The sequence below is a fragment of the Carassius gibelio genome, chromosome A6, assembly GCF_023724105.1.
Source record: "Carassius gibelio isolate Cgi1373 ecotype wild population from Czech Republic chromosome A6, carGib1.2-hapl.c, whole genome shotgun sequence".
Lineage (NCBI taxonomy): Eukaryota > Metazoa > Chordata > Actinopteri > Cypriniformes > Cyprinidae > Carassius > Carassius gibelio.
Window position 1 is genome coordinate 7,851,277 of NC_068376.1, and position 26,930 is coordinate 7,878,206.

The 26,930-nt window shown below is 38.1% G+C and overlaps 1 protein-coding gene across 3 annotated transcripts in view; it reads right to left on the bottom strand.

Moving 5' to 3' along the window:
- The window catches only part of LOC128015366 (protein TANC1), an 85,067-nt gene that overhangs the window by 5,378 nt on the left and 52,759 nt on the right, over positions 1-26,930 (bottom strand). For 2 of the 3 annotated variants that reach the window (XM_052599162.1, XM_052599160.1), the window contains exons 6-22: positions 24,431-24,641; positions 23,007-23,276; positions 19,037-19,162; positions 18,049-18,333; positions 17,651-17,784; positions 13,887-14,118; positions 12,028-12,194; positions 9,379-9,986; positions 7,372-7,480; positions 7,154-7,276; positions 4,503-4,739; positions 3,912-4,076; positions 3,008-3,089; positions 2,373-2,506; positions 2,134-2,257; positions 1,466-1,641; positions 1,233-1,365 (exon numbers count right to left, since the gene is read on the bottom strand). In XM_052599162.1, coding sequence (XP_052455122.1) covers positions 1,233-1,365; positions 1,466-1,641; positions 2,134-2,257; positions 2,373-2,506; positions 3,008-3,089; positions 3,912-4,076; positions 4,503-4,739; positions 7,154-7,276; positions 7,372-7,480; positions 9,379-9,986; positions 12,028-12,194; positions 13,887-14,118; positions 17,651-17,784; positions 18,049-18,333; positions 19,037-19,162; positions 23,007-23,276; positions 24,431-24,641 — 3,316 coding nt within the window. The remainder of the gene's footprint in view (positions 1-1,232; positions 1,366-1,465; positions 1,642-2,133; positions 2,258-2,372; positions 2,507-3,007; positions 3,090-3,911; positions 4,077-4,502; positions 4,740-7,153; positions 7,277-7,371; positions 7,481-9,378; positions 9,987-12,027; positions 12,195-13,886; positions 14,119-17,650; positions 17,785-18,048; positions 18,334-19,036; positions 19,163-23,006; positions 23,277-24,430; positions 24,642-26,930) is intronic. The other variant, XM_052599161.1, reaches the window with a different exon arrangement.

The window sequence follows — 26,930 nt, forward strand, 5'->3', positions numbered from 1 at the left end:
CAATTTTTTTATGTTTTTGAAAGACTTCTATCCCTCTGTTTTTGCAAACTGTTTTGTATTTTAATATACATTTATTCCTGTGATGGTAAAGCTGAATTTTCAGCATACATTAGTCCAGTCTTCAGTGTCACATGGTCCTTCAGAAACCATTCTAAGCAATAAGAGACTGTGACTCTATTCACAACATAGCACAGCCTTGAGCCCCTTTTATAAAACCAATTCTACATAAAATCAGTTTAAAAATATTATATTCATCAATTTCATAAAGCAAACCCATTATGTGCCATCTTTTCACTAGACAATATAATTCATAATGTGTAAAATATGGCTAATAGTTGTATCAACAAATCAGCATTCAGGACTGGAACTGTCCATTTATAATACTGATTTTTTTTTTTTTAACTGCAACTTTAGGCCAACTTTAGGAGTACTAGAGTAGGCTGACTAAAGGATAAAATTATTCACCGGCAGCCTTTCTAAAACATAAAACCTCTTGAGATGGATGAGAGCTTGACATATAAAAAATGGAAACCACTGTAGATCTTTTTGCTTGTCCTGTAGTATTATTTGCATAGCATGGGGAAATGAGCAAGCAAAGAGAAATCGCTAACGTCTAAATTGCTCCTTTCTAGAGAAAGATCAGCTAATGCTAATCGAAAAGTTTTTTTTTTTTCAGTGGTTATAGAGCTTGCTCACAAAAGTGGTAGATTTTCGTTTTTTTCCAATCCACACAGGAGCTTTCCTGAACCAAGTCTGCTATGTAGAAAAAATAAATCGCACCACAACATCATTAAAATGGATCTGGCAAAGTCATTGCCATCATCAACCTCCAGACTGGTTTTTAAACTGGAGGGGGAATATGTTCTCCTAAGATTTGCACTCTGTGACTTTGAGTAGAAAGCTGAGTGGACTTCGCTATAAAAGTCTTTGCCCTGACGCAGAGTGTGAATGACAGTCCCATACATCACCAGCGTCCTACTTAACTGTGTGCTAACAGTCCTGCATGACTCTTCAGCGAATATGGCCTGGTTTCAATTGCATTTAGGACTCAGCAAAGGAACGCTGTGCTTTTACGCTCCGAAAAAAAGGGGAGAACAAATGGAACTCGCTACATCCTAGATTTAGAATGGACAAGCCCCTCCTGAGAACCTGACTGTGGCAATCTAGATTCTAGAGGACGACCCAGGAGACATAAAAGTATGTGTGTCATGATGTTCTAAGGTGAGACTCACCCAGTTTAGCCCCTTTCTTCAGCAGAGTGACCACAACTGAGGTGTTTCTGCTACCGATGGCCCGGTCAAGGGGTCTCATGCCGCTGTAGTCCATGTGTTCAATCACCGCTCCACACTCAACCAGGTAATGCACCTGAAAACAGAGAGCTCAGATATGCACTTGGCATAATACTGAGATAAAAGTGTCCATGTGTGTTTGTGTGTCCACACAGAGAAAGGTTATCTCGGCTTACTATGTCGGCGTCTCCATAGAAAGCAGCCAGGTCCAGCGGGGTGCGCCCGTGCTTATCTGTGTGGTCAATCTGAGCTCCCCTCTCCACCAGAAACTCAACCACTTTCTTCTGCCCTTTTAAACATGCCCACCCGAGCGGGGTCAGACCTTCTTTATCCACTGCTGTCATAGATGCTCCTACAATAAAAACACAATCCTTAAGGACTTAATTTGAAAGAAAAACACAAGACACAGACAGTGGAATGCAAGGTCTCTTTAAAAAGTTGAACTTCTTTTAATTTGTACCGCATTTTTTGGATTCCCCGTCATGCATGAGATGCTGCAAAAGATGCAAGACCTGAGTGCAATGGGCAAAGATGCCCATCTAGCATGTTTTTACATTGAAAAACAATGGAACACTAGAAAAGTGGAATGGGAAAACACATTCCGTGTAAACCAACTATCACATTTACAAAAAATCTGAAAAGATTTCACAGCAGAAACACCAAGCACAAATGTACCATGACTTGAAGGTGGACAGTTTTTCTTGCTAAAAAGGTATAAACTATGAACAACAGAATGAACATGCTTTTTATTTCTATAAGCCTCAGAACTTTGCATATCAAATATGATACATTAGGCTTTATGGGGTTAAGACCGATTAAGGACACCTGGGTCATGATTACTGACCCTGTGAGAGCAAGAAGTCCACAGTCTCCAGGTGTCCCTCACTTGCAGCGACCATCATTAGAGAGCGACCATGTTTATCACTGCAATTCACATCTGCACCACGCTGTAGAAACAACTCTGCTATCTAGAAAAGAGGAAAGAGATAGAGAAAAAAAAGTAAAAGGTTAGAGATGTCAATGTAAAATGAAATGTTTTGCTAAACACAATGTATTTGTTATCGGTGTAATAAAGGGATTCACCTGTGTGTGTCCATGTCGCACTGCATTAAAGATGGGTGCTACCCCTCTGCGGTTAGGCTGTGTTACACTTGCACCTTGATCCAGCAGGAACACACACCCCTCTAGTTTGCCCCGACCAGCAGCAGCAGTTAGAGCTGGAGAAGACGTGCATGCTCAAACTGATGATCTAAGCAACACAGCAGTCTCTTTCGATGGGAAACTATTGCTATGTCAAAATATGCTACTTCCCTACTAGACAAATTGTGAACAGTATCCCAAAGTAGTAGTATGTCCGAATTCATAGTAACTATGACCTACTACTTGCGCTAAAATTCTGGAGATTGCATTTGATGGACACTTTACTATACATGACGCCATGGTAGGGTTAGGGTTAGGGTTAGTAGTATGTATAGTAGAAGTATGAAGTACTCTAAAGTCTTAAGTACTCATACTTTAGAACATACTTTTTTGATTGCAAATTAACTTTCAAACCAAATGTATTATGTCTGTGTATTTCTTTAATCTTTCAGTACTGCATTAAATGACTACCACAATTACTTATAATGGTTTTACACTAAGATGTTAATTCAAAAGATTGTACTTTACAGTAAAAAATTACAATAATAAATGCATTGTAACGTGGTGTATTCACAAACCTGTTTCACCCCACAAAGTGTCATGACCATCAGTCTGCACCGAAAATTCACCATTGTTCAATGCAAGCATCCTTTTTACCACCTGTAAATACATATTAATATGATAATGATGATTCAAGATAGCATGCATTTAATATTAAGGTGTTGAGTGTGTATGGGTTTGGTACTTGCAATTCTAACTAGTGCTGAACAAATCATCGAATTTCTAATTGTGATTACAATTATGAATGCCACAATTACATAATCGTTCAAAAACAAAAACTAATAGACCAATTACATTATTTTACTTTATTTTATTTCTACAGGTTATCTTAAGATTTTCCCCCATGTTTTAATTTTAGTTTTACTATAACATTATAATACCATGCATATTTCTAATCTAGCTTTTCAGTTTTGAAAATAGTCAGAAATCAGAAAACTTCTAAATCTTACAAAAACTTAACAAGAAAACTTGCTCATATTTTATTTTCATTTATTTTTGTATTTTTATCTATTGTAGACTAATTCTAAATAACTTTCTATAAAACAGTAGACAATAGTCAATGGCAGCAATTATTAATTCCATTAATTCCAGATTCATTACAATTTAAATTCATGTTTCGCACACTTCAGTGCACTTTGAATGGAACATATACGTTCGCTTCAAACTGGAATCATGGCAGAATATCCTGTGATGTCCACTTAGCAGGGCACTTAGGTTCACATAGAACAAATGTCTAAAGCGAGACATAAGAGAGATATACAAAATGTGCAGAGCAGAGGGTTGCGAGGATTGGAATTGAGAACCGCTGGTCTATGGTATGTGCATATTTTAACAGCAAATGTGAGAATGTGTTTGGTAACTGTTTGTTGTGTGCATGTGTGGTGTTGAGTATTCTGTGTGTAGTGAGTGTGTATTTAATACCTGTGTGTGTCCCATGCTGGAGGCAGCGATCAGTGCCTGCTGCAGTGCCTTGTTTTTGAGATCTGAACTCCACTCCTGTTCCTGAAGATACTGCACAATCTCAGCATGACCCCGCAGAGCAGCGTGAACCAGAGCACACTGACCGCTCTTATCAGCATGATCCACCTAACATAACAAATGCTTATTTATACAGTTTTACTTATAAAACAGAACACATTCATAATAATTAAAATAAATGCATTTCCAATTAGTCTCAGCATTTTGAGCAGTAATTATGAAGTTTGCCATACTGTATTGTTAAAGCTGATTTTGATGCACACCCACTGGTTTGGATAATGTGAACACTGTCTATTGTCTATTAATCTACTTATATGCAGTAGCTATATTGCTTGCTTTGCATATGGTGCATATGGTGTATTCTGCATGTCTATTTTATTCTTTCTTTTCCTACAAATAAAGAGTACTGTGACAAAATGGTTTCAAAATTTATTTAGGTGGGCGCTAGGGCAGCAGAATCATCACTAATTCCACTGAAATATAGAGGTTTAGATTTGAGTCGGGTGACGTGTATTCAAAGGGGGATCTACTGACCTTTGCCCCTTTTTTGCAAAGTAAGGTGACAAGTGGCATATGTCCAGCAGCTGAGGCGTAACATAGAGAGGTCATGCCATTTTCCGACTGCCCATCCACTGGAGCCCCACACTCCAGGAGTAAAGCAGCCATCTCCAGGTGGCCCAGGTGAGACTGCACACACAGCACTGGTGCACTGTTCAACACCTCAGTATGGTGACACACACTCGCCCCTCCCAGAATCAGCAGCCGGGACACCTGGGGAGAAAGGTAAGACTGGTTTTAACAAGAAATTAAGTAACCGGTTCAATTATGAAGTGTTTGAGGGCTTCACAGAACAGTTCTCCTTGTTGTTATACATTGTTGTACTATGTATATTGTTGTGAAGCCACTCCTTCGTTATTTTAGCTGTGTGCTTAGGGTCACTGTCTTGTTGGAAGGTGAACCTTCATCCCAGTCTGAGGTCCTGATTACTCTGGAGAAGGTTTTCATCCAGGATATCCCTGTACTTGGCCGCATTCATCTTTCCCTCGATTGCAAGCAGTCGTCCTGTCCCTGCAGCTGAAAAACACCCCCAAAGAATGATGCTGCCACCACCATGCTTCACTGTTGGGACTGTATTGGACAGGTGATTAGCAGTGCCTGGTTTTCTCCATACATACTACTTAAAATTAAGGCCAAAAGGTTATATCTTGGTCTCATCAGACCAGAGTCCTTTAGGTGTTTTCTTAGCAAACTCCATGGGGGCTTTCATGTGTCTTGCAAGGACGAGAGGCTTCCATCGAGCCCGTAAAGCCCGATGTGGTGGAGGGCTGCAATGTTGGTTGACTTTCTACAACTTTCTCCCATCTCCCGACTGCATCTCTAGAGCTCAGCCACGGTGATCTTTGGGTTCTTCTTTACCTCTCTCACCAAAGCTCTTCTCCCCTGATAGCTCAGTTTGAACGAACGGCCAGCTCTAGGAAGGGTTCTGGTCATCCTAAACGTCTTCCATTTAAGGATTATGGAGGCCACTGTGCTCTTAGGAACCTTAAGTACAGCAGAAATTGTTTTGTAACCTTGGCCAGATCTGTGCCTTGCCACAATTCTGTCTCTGAGCTCTTCAGGCAGTTCCTCTGACCTCATGATTCTCATTTGCTCTGACATGCTCTGTGAGCTGTAAGGTCTTATATAGACAGGTGTGTGGCTTTCCTAATCAAGTCAGTCAGTATAATCTAACACAGATGGACTCAAATGAAGGTGTAGAACCATCTCAAAGATGATCAGAAGAAATGGACAGCACCTGAGTTAAATATATGAGTGTCACAGCAGGACCATACTTAGGACCATGTGATATTTCAGTTTTTCTTTTTTAATAAATCTGCAAAAATCTCAACAATTCTGTGTTTTTCTGTCAATATGTGGTGTTTTGTGTACATTAATGAGGAAAAAAAAAGAACTTAAATGGTTTTAGCAAATGGATCCAATATAACAAAGAGTGAAAAATTTAAGGGGGTCTGAATACTTTCCGTACCCACTGTGTGTGTAAACACACACACACACACACACACACACACACACACACACACACACAGTATACATCATCATAATGATCACAATAATTTTGATTTGACTTCAGCACACAAACCTTAAATACAATCTACATCTTCAGTCTACAGAATCAGCCTCCATCCACAATCTATAGCAATTTACATATTCAATCTATAGCCCCAATGTACAGTAGTTGCAATCTCAATTTACAGTCTACATCTTCAACCCATTTTTTTGTGCATTCTATAGCCAATTTATAGGTTAACTCTACAGCCTTCAATCTACAATCTTAAATTATAATCTACAGCTTCAATTTACAATCTAGAGATTTTATATAAAATCTGCAGCCTCAATCGACAAATACAAAACATCAGCTTCAATCTATAGCCTCAATCTACAATCTACATGTGCAATCTACATACCAAAATGTGTATCTCCAATCCACGGCCTTTATCTACAATTTACAGATGCAAGCAAATCAACAGCCAATCTATGCCTTAACTAAGTGCGTGAGTGATGCTCCAGCATGAATTCATACTCGTCAATGAACACAACCTGGCATCATTTCTTTTTGTTTACATGGACAGTATAATAATGGAAGCTTGATTAAGATGCTGGATGAAAGAACAACACATTAAAAGCAAAAGAAGCAGAATTGTGTTTATTTATACAAACACAGCAGGAATTAAAGAGCAGCTCTCCAGTCAAATGGCTGTTAAGCATGCTGGCGTGTACACAGACTCAGTGACGTTCATTTCATTAAAACTCTGTAGGAGAGCAAATTACAGGGAGAGTGGAGTCTAGACAGCAATTAACATATAATAGATTTAATAAATAAATGTAGTTATTACGTAAGGCATTTTTCAGTAAGCCTCAGCGCTAATTACTATGTTCTATGTGACTTACTAAATCTCGTTCATTGTGGATGACTCAGAACTCTGTAAGGCTAAAGCTCTTCCTGTGCGACTAAATGCGTCAGTCACGGTAATTGTTGGAGCCGTGTTCTACAATTCAGGAGCGCTAAGCATTTGTTAATTTTTATTCTTTACTTAAGATTAACGCTGCTTTTTATAAGTGAAGGTCTCATTGGCACATTGAGGATGAGTATGTGCTTGTTTTTTTGTATGTGCATATTCTCTAACCTTGACGTTGGGTGTGTAGAGGTTTCTGAGGGAGGAAAGAGCTGCAGAGAGGCTGTCTGTACTGTAGCTGATCCACAAGGGTTGCAGAATACTTGACGAAACCCCAGTTCTCTTACTGTGACCCTGAGGACAGAGAAGGATAGGCAGGAAGAATTAGAATGCAGGTCACATCACTTGAACAAAAACAGAGAATGATTTTGAGCATCGGTGTTCCCTACCTTGAATATGTGAGCTTTAAGAATGTGGTGGCCCAGCTCCATAGTTTGCTGGCGGTTTAGTTTTCCCTCTTGACGTGACAGCATGAAGGCCATCAGAGCGTGGCCACTTCTGTTTACAAACATTAATAACAATTCATCAAAAACACCATCATCCATTTTCATCATACAAACAACGCTCTTGATGAGGCTCTCTCTTGAGTAGAGAATGATTTTTTTTAAAGGTGGACATATTTCCTTTCATTCTGATAAACTGTCTAAATTAAGGCAGTAACACTTCAGTAGATACCTGTTTTTTTGGTATTGTCTTTTTACAGACAGCAAAGTTTTTTTCTCTCTGAATAACGGTCCATGAACTTTTCTTTTTAAGTGGGTCACTCTACAGTTTATAACAGTGATGAAGCCTTTCCAATTGAGAATACTGAGTAATATGTGTGTGTTTAGGTGGAGAGATAACTGAAGTGTCTACAAAATGAAAGGGAACTACACAAGAGTAATTTCATGTTCAAAGGCTACACACACTCAAATGCAATTTAGTAACTCCCTTTCTGAACTCAATTAACAAATCAAAGAATCACACATAATAGATGGCTGACCTGTACAGGTACCTCACACACTCTGCGGTTGCTAAGATGTTCTAAAATCAGTTGTAGCACATTGCTATGAAGTTTTTAAGGTGATTTGAGTAGTTGTAGTTGCATGATCCCCTTACTATATGTAAGAATTTTCATGCATTAATCATTTTTTATTGCCAATGTGTGAACACTTGTAAAAATGTGACCTTCCTAGGTTTCCTATAACAGTCTGTAGACTGATTTTTATGTGAAGGACACAGGTTGGTTTTGCGTTTTTATTTTTTTATGTGGCAAAGTAAAAGTATTAAAGGTTGGGTGAAAACTGGGGTGAATATCAAACCAACCCTGAATGCAGTTCACTTAATGGCAACCGGTGTCATTAATAACAAGGATTTTCTGATTCTAACGTGTAATATATTTAAGCGCAATACCCTCTATGCAGCTGATGCTAAAAGAACATTCCAAGAAAATGTTCCATGTAGATTTAACAAAGTTGCTAAGGTTTTTTGGTAGTTTTAACACATTTCAACTCAAATTGCTTGGGTTTCAGAGTAGTTTTATCACATTGAATTTCGCTTGGTATGGTGTTTTGAATAGTTTTAGTTCATTGCAAATCACTTATTAAAATGATAGTTTACCCAAAAATGAAAATTCTATCATCTATTACACACCCTCAAATTTTTGCAAACCTGTATGAATAGGGACCGTCACACCAGAGGAACGTTTTCACATAACTTCCCATAACTATTGGTGGGAGTACTCGGTTTTTTGCATGTTCGCGCTGCAGGAACTAGGAACAATTTTAGTTATAGGAATGCCTTTTGAGTAAATTAGGATCTACTTCAGAGTTAACGCAGCACAATAGGAACAACCAGTGATGTAAGTGATGAGCCAAATACATGCCGTACAAAACACAGAGACCCGCCATTTTTAAAAAGCTTTGTAAACAGACAGTTTAAATATACACAAGCATAGAAAACGGTGACAGATGACTGACACCAATCGATACACATCTAAAACAGTTGGTTAAGATCTTCAGGAACATTTGATAGTTACAAACAGGTGTGTTAAACAAGCTAACTGAGACTTGTTATAGCACTTGTACATCATTGCTCTTTTGTTGATTTTGATTGCTTCCATTGTCCTCACTTGTAAGTCACTTTGGATAAAAGTGTCTGCTAAATGACTAAATGTAAACGTGTGTTGGAGCAGAGATGCAACTGAACTCTGCAGAAAGTAAGATTTCTAGAAAAAAGGGCTGGGCACTCTACTATTGGAGATCTACTGCATTGCTATGCACTTTCTGGAAACTTTTGGGCAATGCGCTACAACTGCTGTGAACACCTTAGAAACTTTATCCTTGCATTATTAATCACCAACAACACCAAACAGAACTATTCTTGTTTGTGTCATACGAAATGTCATCACTGAATACCTTGGGTCGCACAGGAAGTCAGTACTGTCACCATCCGCCCTCCATACAAGCCACTCCCTAAATGAGGGGTGGCAGAACATGCGTGTCCTGTCTCGACGGCCAATCAGAAAACAGGAAAGAGCATCCGTGCGTTGCTGGAAGTCCTCCCACTCCAGTTCTCCTCTCATGGACCCGGCGTTCAGTGCCCGGAAGAGCTGTTCATCCGTCAGAGGGTGCAAAGAAGCCAGAGCCACGTTTAGCAGAGGCAATACTCGTTCAAATGCTGAGGCCGATGGGAATTTCATGTTGCACTGCAGCAGATAGAGCTCAGACAGAGACACGGGTATAACCTTATAGCTGGAGCTTTTAATCACCAGGTGACCCTTCTCAAACAAGTCGAGGGTTAATTTTAAATAAAGATATGAGCCTTGGCTGCGGGAGATCAGGTGGGCACTGAGTTTAGAGATGTTTGCTGGGTCGGCTTTGCTATTGATGGCAATGTTGCTGAGGATATCAGGGCTGTGGTCTATACGGTGCTGGATGTAGGAGGTGAGGTCGGAGGTTATATCCTTGTTGTCATGGAAATCATCCAGAGAGATGATGGGAAAGGGGAGGAGACTGGTGACTTCCTGTCAGAAGATCAACAAAAAAGCCATTGGAAAAACCCTTATGAGTTATAAAAATAAAATACAAGAAGTTTTTGTTTAAGAAAAATTAAGAAATGTTTAAGTCCTGTAAATCCCTGACACCAAATTCAAGTTATTTTACACATCTGTATTTTTCTGTTAAAAAAAAGAATGAAAACCTTTAATATAAACACAAGTGATTTTTTAAATGTTGAAAGAATTCTCTTATACTCAAAGTCTGCATTTATCAGATCAAAAGCAAAAACAAATGATATTCTAAAATATTATTACAATTTAAAACAACTGTTTTCTATTTGAATACATGCTAAAGTGTGATTTATTTATGTGATAGTAAAGCTGTTTTTCAGTCTCCAGTTTTCAGTGTCACATGAACTTAAAGAATATTCTAATACGCTGATATGGCTCTCAGGAAATATTTCTTAACCTGTTAAATGTCACCCCGTCCCGTATTCGGAACACCTACGTTGACTATACTATATTACAATCAAATCTAATCTAATCTTGACAAACTATATATCGTTGGAAAGGTCGAAGACTCCCAAATATATATTTTACCAATATTTTTTGTTAAAACTTATAAAGAAAAAGTAATAGATTAATTTATGAGAAGAGGGCACCCTCAGAAATCTACATTACAAAAGGAGCTTTGACCTTTGTTTAAAATTGAATTTAATTATACAAATTTAGGTTTGTATATGCACATTTTCAAGTCTATCTTCAAAAACGTGAGTGACAGTTAACAGGTTAATATTGTCAATGTTAAAAACTGCATTTTTGCTGCATCACAGTCTCCACGACAATATTAAGCAGCAAATTTCACAACATATAAAATTAGAAAAAGTTTCTTCTAAATTCTAATAATATTTCACATTACTACTGTTTTATTGCAAATAGAGGCTTCTTTGAAATCATACAGAAAATCTAATTTATTTTCTAAACTTTTGACTGGTAGTGAATTTTCAAGTTTTTTTTTTTTTTTATAAAGATCACAAATTTATAAATATCAAAGTTTTTGGTTCGTCACACCACATGACATTTTACAATCTTAACTAACCTTGCCATGTCATAAATTGGACAAATTATCGGACATGTATAAAGAAGCTTGACACACAGCCATGGGGGTCTGCAGGGGTTCTCTCTCTGACATCATGTTGGATGCACCACATGACTTTGATTAATAAATTATAAAACAAAATCTGCACACAATTACAATTTTTGACAATGCCTTCATTATTTAGATACTGGCAATTCAGCTTCCTGTCTGCTGCAATGAAAAGACATGCAATTACATATGAAAAAAGACTGGGATTTTATGGGATGAACCTTCACTGGCTGTTCTGCACCACAGCACAAGAGTAACGACCACCAGCCTTCCCAAAGAACTCCTATTTCTTGAATAATTATGGTTCATTTCAGTTAACAGTTTTGTGCTGTATCCACTGACAACAGGGTGACTGCATGAGGGAAAATTAATGAATACTACAAGGACCAAGTCTGTTCATTTTACTGCACATCCTCTTCATCATCATCTGTATGCAAATCACGACAAATGTTTTCCAATCAAAACAACTGCAGGATTAATGTTGTAGGATAAACAACCGGCAGCCTGGTTGTGTGGGTTTTCTGGCACTTTTAGGTCCCTGCTCCGAGAAGTAGTGAGTGAGAGAGAAAGAGACCGTGTATGTGTGTGGAAAGTGTATAGGGACATGCATAGCATCTGCGGTGTTGCATCACAACCCTTATCCCCTCTTATATAAGCTTGGTTCCTGTAGGCCAGAGTCCAGCTCTGATCAGACATGGATCACACACCCCCACCCTACAACACTAGACACTGACCAGCACCCAAAACTCACCACCGCAACCATTCTGAAAGTTTAGATCGCAAAAGGCACATCAGGACACTGAGCATTTAAACCCTTCTCAGTAGTCTTACATCGTATTAAAACCAGCAAAAAATAGTCTAGCCAAAGTAAAGGTGGAGCCAATAAAAAAAATAAAATAAATAAAATAAAAAAAAACTTACCACTACGTTGACCCTGATGGTCACAATCAGTTTAAGCCAAATAGGAAATTTAGAGATGATTTTGGTGATGAAAGTCGCTATGGTGTCTCCATAGTCCGGTTTGTGGTACTCTGCCTCATTAAGAGCATCCACTAGGATGATGTAATCCTCTTCTGGAATCTTCCGCTCTGCACAACAAAAACAGAAATGACATGGTTAGACAAACTAGAAGTCCTGAGTTTGTTGAGAGTTTGCATCCTGGCATTATGTGGGTGTGTTTAGGTTTTTCTTTTGCTAAGTTAACAGGAACTGTGTGTACTGCTGAATTCATGTACTACTGTAGGTTATCTAAGAACAACCAGCACAATAAAACCCTGCATGCTGCTTTCTTTCACCATATGTTGAGTAGGAAAAAGTGCCTACAGTCTGTAGTGAAACTCTCACTCTCACAATTTTTGAGTACTTTCCACTTGACAAAAGCTGCACCCTTCAGAAATAATTCACATTAAAAATGAAAAATATTTCATATTTGGAGCTAAGCAGCACCTATCCTCATTCATTTTTCATTGTATAGAGTAAATGAAAGTTTCTGCCTAACATCTGCTTTCGAGTTTCACAGAAGAAAGTAAATCAGGTTAGGAACAGCAAGAGGGTGAGTAAATGATGGCAAAATATTAATTTTGGGGTGATTTATTCCTTTGAAGCCACAAACGTAATTACTTCCATAGTGTGGTGCTTTTCAGAGTGAAATAAGATATTCAACAAGAAAACAAAAGTAGGGCAGGACCTGATTTTATCGACCACCGATTGATGGGATCATGAAATTAGGGCATTCAATACATTCAGGGGAAGCTGAGGCTTTAGAGAGTTTGACTCCTTAACTGAAGGTTGTGGGTTCGAGTCTCGGGCCGGCAATACCACGACTGAGGTGCCCTTGAGCAGGCACCGAACCCCCAACCACTACCTGGGTGCCACAGCATAAATGGCTTCCCACTGCTCCGCGTGTGTGTGTGTGTGTGTGTGTGTGTGTATGAGCACGAATTCTGAGTATGGGTTACCATACTTGGCTGTATGTCAAGTCAACAAAATACCAGAATAGCTTTTTTTTTTCTTTTTTTTTTACTGGAACATGGATGCTGAAGTTCACAGTTACTATTAAAAGCATCATCACCAACATTTCTTTTTCAAATCAAACATTATTTAGATAATTAATGATATTTGTTAATATTGTCACAATAAAAAAAAAAATCTTTTTTCACTGAGGCTATTAATCAGAATAAAATTATTACTTTAACAACTGGTATAATTAAAGTTATGCTGCATTTGCTACAAGAGTATCTTAAAACAATGCATATTTAGCTGTCTGGTTATAAATTAATATTAAAATAACTAATAGCCAGCACAGCCTTGTTTGACAACAGCCACAAAAAGGTCACATTTTGACAAAATATTACTTTTTTTACATATAAGAAAGAAACAGCTAAATAAACCCATTATCATAAACTGACATAAAATGTATTCACTTATATCCACCATTATTAATATAAAGGCTGTTTTCTCTACTTTTCTCGATTCTTTCTCTAATCTGATGTTACAAACCAGGAACACTGGTTTTTCTATCAAGAGTTCAGAGTGACAGTTCTGTGTCTTCATTTCTATGCTCAAAATTTGCTCTAGCCTCATTCTCTAAAATTCCTGTTAAGTCCTTCATCTGTCATTCCTTGTGATCCAAGCCGTTTCTGAGGACCATCTGTTCACATCCGTACTGGGCCAAATTAAATGAGGCAAGAGCGCTTTTCTCCCCCCATTACCCCTGAGCAAACATATTTAGTTTTTATGTGATGGTGTGATTAATGACAGAAGCATGTGATTCGTCTCACCTTTGCGTAGAAGTGTGAGGGGCTCCAGGACTCCCTTACGGAAGGCAGCGGCAGGGTCCTGGACGCAGGAGCGTAAGCTGAGCAGGCTCTGCAGGTGCGTCTCTTTGAGCATGAGCTCTCGATAAGCATTGAGGCGAGGAGCTCTGCACAGTAAAGCGGACACACTGTGCACAAACTCTGGGACCAGGCATGTGTATGTGTTATCAGCCTGACAATAGTGATAGGCCACCACCTACAACAGAGGAAAAGGGAGAGAAGTGGGAAAGTGGGAGTTTTGGACAGGTCAAAAAACACAAACGAAAGAGAGTGGATTGTTCACCCAAAAATGTCATTTCTATTGGAAATTCGATGGAACGCAAAAGGGCAAATTAAATGGAGAAAGAATATCCTGACAGCTCTGGGCTCAGTCTCCAAAAAGTTTAGATAGACACAATTAACAATGGTCTTTATGATCTACTTTTACAATGCTTTTGGAATCACAGTCCTGGATTGGTCAAGGCTCCAAGGTTACAAAAAAGCACCATAAAATTTGTCCATGTGACTTGTGTGCTATATCATTAAGTCATATGATGGCTAATGGCTTTGATGCAGAACAGACTGAAATTGATTTTCACTGAAAATCTACATGTCTTGACTCCATGGTGAATTTCATGAGGGAAGTAGAAATGGCTGTTTCATGAATGGACCACTCTTTTGACTCTTTTAAAATGAATTGGTTTATCCAGTTAGAAAAAATAGTCTGAATGATTGCTTAATCCAGGAGTACTCAAGTTCAGATGCCAAGGGGGCCACATTTAAACCATATTAAATATGAAGGGCCACAAATTACAACTTGCATAGTAAAACTGTATTTATGACAATATTTACAGTTTTTACTTATAAATTAAGTTTATAACCTATCTTGCTAGGTAAGTCTTGCTAGTCTATATTCTATTTAAAGTTATACTGAACATAAAATAAAAATGTAAATCTGGATAATTTTCTTGCGATATTAATGCAAAAAAGAGAGTTCATACTCAGAGTATTAAAAAACCTTGTTAGGTAAGTCTTGCTAGTCTATGTACTATTTAAAGTAGGTAAGTAAGTAATACTGAACATGAAAATAAAAAATATGGGACAAAAAGTGGATTAACAGTTTTCTAGCAATATTAATTATTGTTTCTATTATATTATATATATATTTCTCAAGCCCTGATGAAAAGTAGTCCTTATTCTTAGTGGGAAATCTGAGTCTGCATTCTTTTAACCAGTGATTTCAGGTCTGGCTGTTGCTCACTGGTAGCTGCTCGTAGCCAGTCTGACAAATGTCTGTCAGTTAGACGTGAACGTTGCTTTGACTTTATTATTCCTATTGCAGAGAAAGCACTTTCACACACATACGTAGATCCACACTGCAGTAGAGATGCGCGGATCAGCTCTAACGTCACCCGAATCAGCTGTGAATTTGCGCAGCTCTGAATGCACGAGCTGTGCATAGAGCGCCACACACAAAAGTTGCCTGACAGTTTTACCGCTTGTTTTGCTATTGTTGTGCTTAGAAAGTTAATGGTACATTTCGGAGATATCAAGTAGCTATATAAAGTCTCACTAAACATTCCACACACATCACAATGACGATGATGAATGTTATTTTTTATTAATCGATCAACGGATTATCACCATCCGCAATATACATAGATATAAATCACACTGTCTAATATGCGCGCAACTTTTGAGCGTTCATCTTTTGCGTGACGCGGGCCATAAAATTAATGCCAACGGGCCGGATGTGGCCCGCGGGTCGCCTGTTGAGTATCTGTGGCTTAATCATACCAAATGATCCGGTTCAGCTCAGTTCACTCAGTGACTTGATGATTCAGTTGCAGCTGAGGGAAAGATTATAAGTGAATAATGAACTCAATTTCAGTCCGTTTTAAAGCTAATATGACCAGAAGACTTGAAATATGGAAAGTCATATGGAATACTTTTATATTCATTTTAGATTCAAAATGTAACCCTCTTTTGTTCCACAGAACAGTGTCATACGTGAGTAAATGGTGATAATTTTCAATTTTGGGTGAACAATTCCTTTAAAGGGCAAAATATTTTGTTTCTTTCCACCTTAAATTGTTTTTCTTGTAATAAACCATGCGTTACACTGTTACAGGATCAAACCTGCTCTTTCCTTATTTCTTCACCAAGATTCTGATCGCCAAATAAACGTCATTAATGCTTCAATGTGGGCAGTCATGTGTTTAAAAGGTTATCTCTGCAGGAGGTACAGCATTACGGAATGAGTATATTTTGGAGCTTAGTTTAAATGCTCATCCACTGGGGAGGAAGTTTAGGTTCTGAAAGTAGCAGTACTGTAGGTTTTCAAAGCACATGGAGCTCTTTCATCTCAAAGATCAAGGAAAATCTGATTCTTCATGATTTAATCTCTTTAAAGTTTGTTTGAATATCATGAGTCCAAAATCGTTCTGAAATACTTTAGAATCCAAGCTTCTGAACAGAAGTGAGAATGAAATTGTGGCCTGAAACGACTTTCCACTGACAGATGGCTGATTAAAAAGACGTGACTAGAAGACTCAACAGAGAAGGTTCAGGTCCAGATGTAAATGGAAAAACATGTACACATTCTGGCACACAGAGCAAAGTGTTGAATATGCACTGCATGCATATGACATGCAGTTTGCCTCTGTCGTGACACATCTAAAACTCTGTAATGACACATCTAAAACATTGCACAAAACATCATGTGTATTTATATTATAAATAAACATGAGAGCTGATCGGTGGAAACTTTATTTTTCTGCAAACAATTTTAAAGAGCTTCCTTTTTTATTTTTTATTTTTTTAAAGGGTTTATTGTCTGGAAGTGGGTGTTTTTAGATGTGTGTCATGAATCCTACTGAAATAAGCAATAATTATATATGTAATATAATTTGAAAATTATTCACATAATTGAGGAAAGCACTTAATTAAAGTGCAGATCAAATCTAACACATCTACAGATGCCATTCCAAGCTGTTTCAGAGATAGGAATCTCTTTTAATATTTTTTTTCCCACTGACTGAAATGCCAGTTAGTATAACTTGACCATCAAATTTTATTTTACCCAGAAAGTTGGAATGAAAAAGTACGCTCAAAAAAGTTTCAAAATTCAATTTTTTTTTATTTTTTAAAATATTGCAATTTAAAATAAGTGTTTCACATTTTTTTATATACTATGTATTAATGTAATTTATTCATTATTTCAAAGTTGATACGGACAATTATGGATTAACCGGACCCCCCATCCCTCACCTTCGCCGCTTTGTACCACCAGTCTGTCAAGCGGGTCTGTGACCAGTGCCATAGGGCTGATGGACTGGATGGCTGCTTGCCTGCGCTGGATCACCTCAACCCCCCAAATTTCATAGACAGTTGCAAATTTGTGTGTTTGTATTGATTATGTGCTTTGTTGCTGAGTTGTTTTTCCTGTTCTCACACTGTACTCCCAATAGGAGCATAGTCTGGGTGTTGTTTTTTTCTCCTCACTTTCCTAATGTTATGCTGTATTTCTTCCTCAATTCCCTGTCTTTCTGTCATGTCTACTCCCTTGTCATGTTGTATGTATGTACAGGTTGATGGCTAATGTCGCTGGTACTTGTGACTAGAGACAATAAATGTCTACTACTACTACTACCACTACCACTACCACTACTACCACTACCACTACTACTACTACTACTACTACTTCTTAGTGAAAACTAGTGCTGTCTGAATAGGGCTAAAGTGTTTACCTTGCTAGCCAGGCGTTTGACTGCCCCCTCTCTGTGCCGGTGTGTGTCTGGGGTTGGGGGGCAGCTGTTGCTGTGGAGGGGACTCTGTGAGGGGGGGTTCAGCTGATTGGTTTGATGAGCATCAGCTCCTCGATCTACAACACAAACACACAAAATTCCCCTGTTATTTTACATAAATTCAATGCATATACGTATTGCAGGTCTGAAAATCTGAGATACTAACACATCTCAGTTGAAGTTTTCATATTCATTGAAAGCCTTGAGTCCATGTGATCCAGAAGTTGAAAAATACGGATATCAAAAACCAGCATGTCTTCAGTTTTCTACCTTTTTTATATTAGTTTTGCAATATGATGAGTAAATACAAAAAGTTAAACTATTCCTAAAGGACATCTTACTCTGGGGTGTAGCTTCAGGGCTGTTGGAAGCAATCTGTCTCATTCGTCCACCATGACAGCTGAGAGCCACCAGCCGTGAGATCACTGCCGTCTTTCCCAAACCGACGTTACCTATGATGACAGCCCCTTTACCCTCACCGGCATTTCCTCCGCCCGTAAGCACCTCCTCCAGCCGCTGAAACAGCCAATCACGACCCACAAACACTGCATCCATAGAGACGCTGGGCACCTCAAACAGCAGGGGTTTGAGCATGATATCCACTGGTTTGTAGGGCGTGAGACGAGCTGCAGGATTCAAACAACACAGGTGTTTAAGGGATAGTTTACACAAAAAATTTAATTACCCCATGATTTAGTCACCCTCAATCCATCCTATGTGAATATGACTTACTTCTTTCAGACAAATACAAATAGAGTTATATTATTTGTTGATCCCTTCTCTGTGCTTCCACGTTCATCACTTCTCACTAGAGCTTTTACTCTGCCTACGTCTTACTTCATCCGCTGGAACGCTACTCTCCCATGAACAAGCGTATTACAGTTATTTTAACTTAGTTTTAAATATGGATACTGTCATTAGGAAAATTCATTAATTCTGCTCAAAAGGCCTTCATAAACCCTTTAACCACAATTTCTTTTTTTTTATATAATTCCAATTGTTTTCGTCTGAAAGAAGAAAGTCATATACATCTAAAGTAAATCATGGGGCAATTTTTGGGAGAACTAACCATTTAAAATATACCACACACAGACAGACACACACACAATTCACATAGGCAGATCAATGTAGAACATGTTTCAAATGAAATGAATCATAAGAATGAATCATAAGGCCTTGAATTGCTTGAAATGAAAACATAAAATGGAGCCCAAACACCCCATTCATTTTCTTTATAACTGCCCCTTATACATGTCAGATGTATGTCACATTCTGAAGGTTAAATGCATTTTTCAGTTAATATTGGCAGTTTTAGCTGTCAGACAGCACCTTTAGATTCTTGACTGCGGCCCCCTGTATGAGCTCCATGCCACTGTAAACGCATGGAGGAGCGCTGGGGAGCATTCCTCTGTTCATCCAGATACCGCAGCTCCTCCAGTTTAGTACTGCTAGTGGCTGCAGGGAGAAAGACAGAATGAGAGAAAGAGAGTCATTTAGGGTTGTGTTTGGCTCACAGACAGCAGAGAGATTACATGCCACCTCTGTGATCTCTGTGAAGAACAAACACAATCTGCTGCTGTGTGTGGAGGAACACGTGTACCCAAAACCCCCACCCAACCTAATTCATCCACACACACACACACACACACACACGCACACACACACACACACACACACACACACACAAACAGAGTTAGAGACAGAAAAACACAAAATAAGTATATGGGGATAGTAACGGAAGCTGTTCTACTTCCTCTAGGCTAAAAAAGGAAAATTAATAGTCTTAAATAGGTTTCATGATGTCTGCTATATACTGCATTTATAGGAAAGCATCCATTACATAAAAAAATTACTTGATATAGTGGTCCAATGACAAAACGGAAAGGAAAATGTTTAATATTCAGTATATTTGGATATAGAAAATCTATTTTCAACTTTTTGTAGCTACATTTGTAGTACGGTAGTATTTGTAAAGTAAAGATTATCAAATCTCACCATCACTATTCATCAAGCCACTTGCACAGTTTACTCTGAACCATCTCGCACACCTTATCCTACTGCTACAATTTTTGGAGAAACATTTTTGGCTTGTACACTTTTGAGCTGTGATTGGGCCATAAAAGTTAGTCCTGACAGGACCCGAGCCCGACAAGTACATTTTGACTGACAGCTTTTTAAAAGCCCGAACCCGTTTACAGCCCGACATTATTCAAATGTGCGCACACACACAGCTCTTTTGCCTTTTGTCAGGAATGAGTCATTTATACATGTTTTAACAATTTATTCATAACTAACGTAGACTAGACCACTTGGAAGTTGGAATAAAGAAACAAAATAATTCCTCTGTGACATCTTAACATCTCAGCACTCTAAATAGACATAGGCTCATTTAGCCTATAAAAAGACTAACGCACCAATAAAAACTAGTCTTTTTTAACAAATTAAATTAAGATAAATTTTAAATTAAGATGGGTATTTGGCAATAACGAAATTAAGATAAAGGCTCCGCCGGATTTGCTTCGCCACTAGCAGCTGACATTTAATAAAAGAATAATGCCAACATTAGCGTAAATACTCTGTCCACATTATGCATTTAAGAATCAATGAATATTTAGTTATCATTTGAAAAACCTTTACTCACCGAGATTAGGCTAAGCCTACATGTTTTTGTGGAGGAAAATGATTGAATCCACTGTAGATGGCTTCAGCGCATTCCTGCGCTCACTGATGGTGTGTCATTATTCACTCATATTTTCATTAGGGCCGGGACTCGATTAAAATTTTTTATCTAATTAATTAGAGGCTTTGTAATTAATTAATCGAAATTAATCGCATTTTAATCGCATATAAATATTTGACCTGAGAACAGTGAGAAGTACATTTTTTTCACATGGATTTATAGTATACCATTGAATAATGACTGAATACATAAGCTTAAGCAACAAAATAGTTTATTTTTGTTCAATCAAGTCTAGCAGACCAGTGCAATTTTTGCCATGAAGTGTAGAAATAGCATATTTAGAAACAATTTAGAAATAGTACATTTCAGAAATTCAGGAAGCTTATAGGTGCTGGAACCTTCTGTAAAGTGTTTCTTAAGTAAAACACAATACTGTCAATTACATTCAGAACATTGGAAACACTGACTATTAGAAAACATCTCTCTGTTGCTTCAGAGGCCAAAACATCCTAAGTCCAACTCTCAATAACCTTGGCCAAAACAATAAAGAGTTTAACATAAACTGCCAGTTGCACCAACAAAATAATACATAGTTCAACATAAAATGTAAAGTCCACGCTAGCTGCTATATGTTTTGCACTGAGGTGATACTTGAGGCTCGATGTGCTGTGGTGATATGCGAATGCGAACGCTATGTGGTGCTTCAGTATAATCGTTCCGCCGAAACGCGTCCACTGAGAAACGTTCCGCGGTGCAAAAATAAGTTATTAAAAATGCGGGAATTTTTTTTCTGTAATTAATTAATCTTAATTAACGCGTTATTTTTTGTGTAATTAATTAATCTCAATTAACGCGTTAAAGTCCCGGCCCTAATTTTCATTATAAACCTGGTCAAAACTTTTCCACACCTCAGACTTTGCTTTAGTTGTTGGTGCAACCAAAACGTAATCACCAGAGGCAAGCCTCCGTTACACCTACTCAGCATTCATTTTTGCATCTTTCTCCTGCTAATCGAAATACATCACATGACCGCTCGTTTACCTCGCAAACCGGAGCGCAAGCCAGAGCACGGCCCAAGCCCCGTCGGGTTCAGGCAAAGATCTTCAGCTCTAGGCAGGGGTCTCCTGCAGAGTTTAGCTCCAATTTTAATTAAACACAGCCGAACCAGCTAATTATGGTCTTAAGCGGCATTCACGCCATGTTTTAATTACCAAAATTCCAAGATGACAAAATGTGAAATTCTACACAGATCTGCCCATGAACTCAAAGGTAGCGGCTAAATGAACCTGGTGGTGGTCAGGTGGTAAAGCAGTTACATTTTCAAAGTCGCAGCTCGCAGAACATTGAGAGCTTACAAGTTGTAATTATGAGTTGTTTAGCATGTGAAGGCTTTGGCGTTGAGAGTGTTGCTATAGAAACACATAATTCAGCTCCGAGTAGAATGTCACATGTTGTCAACTCAGAAAAAAAGTAATTACAACATGGCGTGAAGGCAGCATAACTAGGCATACTAGAAACTTCCAGGCAGGTGTGTTGAGGCAAGTCAAAGCTTCCTTTTTTCAGAGAGTGTACAATTCAATCATAATTCATCCATTAATCAACATTCAATCCATCAATGGCTCATTTCATTCATCTTTTTCATTGCCCACCACACTACACCCCTTCAATTCCACTCATCCCTGTACACTCCACCCATCCTGTCCCATAATCTAATCTGCTTGAACCCATAATCTCTGCAGAAGGGCATGAACACAGGGATGATGTTTGTCATTTGTCATGTTGCATTTGTTTGTGAGGGACTCAAATGCAAAATCATGATCCAGCCATTCGAAGCTGCACAGATGTAAATACATTAGCTTCCTTTTTCAACACTCTGTAGGACAAAGATCACCACAGACAGGCACATGGCGAGATACTTTGCTTTGTTGGAGTCAATCTGTATATCTGACAGAAATTTCTCTATTTAGCTTTACAGCAAGAGGAAATCAAAGCCACCCGCTTGCAGAGCTTTCCACAAGCCGCAGGAGGAGAGGCAGCCAGGCGACATATTGTGCACTGAGCTTTTCCCTTCCAGGACATGCTACTGTGTTAAAGAGACCAGCAACAGACTCATTCAAAACACACACACACAGAAATCGGCAACCAGCTGCAAACCTTGATACTAGCTAGCTTGAGGAATATTTTTTTTTGAGGTCAGTTAGGTTTCTTTTTCTTCTGCAAAAATGCATTAAACTGATCAAAAGAGAGCATAGAGACATTTACACTGTTACAAAAAAAAAAACATATTTCCGATAAATGCCATTCATTGATCTTTTTTTAACAAGGAAACCTGAAAAATATTAAGCAGCACAAGTGTTTTCAACACTGATAAAGAGGAAAACATTTTGAGCACCGAATCATAATTATTTATCATGATTTCTGAAGCATCAAGTGACACTTAAGACTAAATATTCAGATTTGTGAATTAATAAATTTCATTTAAAAAAATATATATAAAAAAAATTAAATATATATATATATATATATATATATATATATATATATTATTAAACTGTAATTTTCACAGTATTGCTGATTTTGATCAAATGAATGAAGCCTTGTTGATGATTCATTACTCACCTGCCACAGAATTTGGACGTGGCATAACCAAAGAAGTGCTGTGGTACGTGATTGGTCCATCCACAGGTGATGTCATGACGGGAGTCGCCCCTGTGGTGTCTGTCCTCAGCTGGGCTTCACCAGACACCGCCGGCTCCTCTGGGGTGATGGGAGTGCAGGGCGGATGAGCGCTACGCCCGCTCTCGCCCCTTACACCCGCACCACCATCTTTCGCCCACTCCAGACTAGAGCCACAGCGCTCTTCATTCTCGCTGGAACTGGTGACTGTTGCTGCAGGATGGAGAGAAAGAGAGAGAGATGAAGGTGAATGAAGTATGGGGGGAGGAGCCAGACATTAATGGGAAGGACACAAGAGGAGAGAACGACACAGAAGGTCAAGCAAGAAAATCACGGAAAAGAAAACAGGAATTAACCATCAAAGGCAGTTTTGGAGAGATGGTAAACAAACAATGATCTTGGAGTGTAAGAACATCAGATAGGACTCATCCAGTTAATTGCTGTCAGACGTTTTGCTTTAATGCAGTTGTCTTTGACCTTTCTTTGCCGCAACCAAATAGAAAAACACTATTTTGGGCTTTAAAAAACCCTACTGATGTCCTACTTCAAGAAACCACCGGCAGACCTGAAATAATGACCCAACGCCGTCCCAGTTTTTGACAGAGCGTATCTCAGACTCATGAGCATTAACAGCACAGACCAACAAAAACACTTCAAGAAAGTTAACCAGCAATAAACAGCTTTGATAAGTCAGTCTCAGGGAGTCTAGTGCTCACTTCCTCTTTTCCTCACAGTCCTGGTGCTGTTTTTTGGTGGTGCAGAAAAGTCAGTCGTGCATAAACACACACACACACTTGTCAGTACTGTATCTCCAAATGTGCTGTAACATGTTAGAAATGTTGAAAACTCATAAATACAGATCTGGGAATCATTTTTCATTTTTCTAAAGATCTTTGTGTTCTTATGAAGAAAGTCATGTATATCTGGGAAGGCATGAGGGTCATTTTAGGGTAAAATATCTCTTTGATCACCAGTCTCAGAGCAGGCATTGAAGATTGAAGTGGAGCTACTGCGGACTTTGCAAAATGCACTGTTTGTTTCTATAATTTCAGAAACAAAAATTAAAAATGAAACAAAGTACTGAACATTTCCTCTTGTGCTTCTGAAAACTGGATGGCAGACCAGCTTTTAATTCAGCCTGACAGATATGCATTCCCGCTCGGCTTGAATAGACCATTCATCAGTGAGTTGTTTCTCTTTTTGTTTTGTGTTCAATGTGAAAGAGTCTTAACTCTGAAGTCTCGACAAAACAAAGTTTGTATGGAGCCTACAGTATATGCTGTAAGCAGTTGTTGGATAAATGGTAGCAAACAATGTTGGACTTTGAGATAAAGGAGGACTTTGATAAGTAGGGCGGTAGATGTTACCTATGATCCCGCTGTCTTTGCTCTCCAGGGTGGAGCTGGGGGTGGTGATGACGGTGGAAGTGGCAGTGGAGCAGGTGCTGGAGCAGATGACAGGAGCCCTGCTGTTGGAGGAGGTCTCAGGTAAGGTGGAAGAGGGGCTCTCAGCGCTGGGAGACGCCGTACTGCTGGTCAATGTGGAGCAAGGACTCACGCCTTGACTGGACACTATACACTACAGTGACAGAGGGGGGGGGGGTGAAGCAAAAACAATACATAAATATATAAATAAATAAACACTGCATGAAGGAAAAAAAGAGATAAAAGGAAAAGCAAAAACGGAGCGAGGAGATAAAGTGATAGATGGTAACTGTTAAACTCAGCTCTCATGTCCATACAAGGGCAAGGCCAAAAATACTCCAAGACCTCCAGTCTGCTTTTGTTCCAATATAAGCACCCAATAAGATGCTTTTAGAAAACAGATATAGCCTGTAACGGCAACAGTAACCAACACACAGACAAATGTACATCTGCATTTTACCAGTGTTTAAAAAAATAACGGAAAATGCTGTTGGAAATAAAGGTTTCTTAATCCTGGTGTTGTAAAAAAAAATACAAATTAATCAGTGATGGCAACTTTCCACAGTCAAAAGAAGTTAAGTCATTTTAAACAAATACATCATTACGGAAATAAAACTGGTGTATTCAAAGTGTATCAGGTTGACTTTGTGGTTCAGTGGTTCTCAACCTTCTTTGACTCAAAGGCCCCATTTTACAACACAACTTTTAAACCTTTGTAGTCGATTCATGCGTATACACGTGATGAGGCATTTTCTCCTGGTAACCACGAAAATAACTTAAATGATACTTTCAGTTTTGATCGTACAGATAAGAGCAATACATCAATCGAATCTGTAGAGGGTCTACTCTTTTGTATACAGACATAATAACAACAAAACGTTGTGCATTTATAAAATAAAGATAACAAACAAGGTGTGCTGTCTGCAGCCTTTGTCTGCGGTGATCTTCATTTACAAACGCATCATTAAAATGAACTGTAACTCAGTGAATACTCAACGAACAGACATGAGAGAGATATCTATAGAAGGCCTGACATGTCTCTACTTTTAAACTAATCAAAGTGCTACCGAAAACAAATATTCTGTGATAAAGTAATCCATATGAAAACAATGCGAGGTTCGTTTTTCACATCTCCCTTCATTATCTTCTAATGCGACCACGCCCCCGCACTGAACACTCTATTCAGATTCTAATGTTTCACTGAAGTGCGTGGCTTGAATACGCCCACACAACAGAAGACAACGCAGCGAGACAGTTCTAGTTTTTTTTTATTTTACTGTTTGCTTCACGATAAGAGGAGTAAGACATAATTCACTCCAAGAAGATGTGATGAGGATTACCTCAGGATTTGAGTTTTGGATTTCCTCAGAAAAAACAATGAAGCGCTTTATTCAGCAGTGTTTATAAACATGAGTAAGTCTCTTTTTATTTATTTATATACTTATTATGTTTCACATAATGTGTAAACATTTTACTAGTTAGACTTTTTCCAAACTATAATTCCTGACTAAATGTATAATCAAGTGAAAAATTATGAACTTTTAATAACAATATACACTATACCAATCAAAAGCTTTATGTAAATAATATAAATGTAACAAATAAATTTAAATGTAACAAATGTAACAAACAATGCTGTTCTTTCAATTTATCAAAAAAAAAAACAGAAAAAATATTCTCAGCTCTTTTCCACATTAATAATAATAATAATAATAATAATAATAATAATAATAAAAGTTTTTTTTTGTAGAAAATCAGATTATTAAATTTCTGAAGGATTGTGTGACTGGAGTAATGATGCAAAAAATTCAGCTTTGAAAGTCAGCTTTGATTGTTTCCAAAAAACTGTTTATCTGCAATTGCAAGTGAATATTAAATTATTTTGTGGGATAATTAAATATATTCTAAATAAAATACAAACATAAAATTATATTAATTTATTTTGTCCTCAGATTCTTTCTTGTAACTCTTCCCTCTCAGTCACAAACCTGACTGAAAGGCTCATTATGCAACTCATTATGCAGGCCTTTGTCTTCTCAGGTGTAAATCACAACATAATGCTGATAGTTCACGCCCTCTTGCATAGACCCTTTCTACACAAGAAGTGTCTTAGAAAATTTAAATCAATGTATTGTTTTCTGTGAGTGAGTAAACAAGATGATTTTCACATAATTTAGAAAGAAAAAGTTTTCAAAAGTCCCGGGAACCAATGTTCTGTAAGTGTTTTATGGCCTTATTCAAGTGATTTACAATTTTTATTTTTCTTACTAACCACGCATAACATTTTGTTTTCTCAAAGACACAATCATGTATATACATGATGCTCACATATTATTATGGCCTAGTTTGTGCTGATTACAGTGATATTAGACTTTAGCCATTTAGATGTTTATAAGCAACTGAAAAAAGCACAAATGTCAGGGCATGACAAAACTTCTCCAGG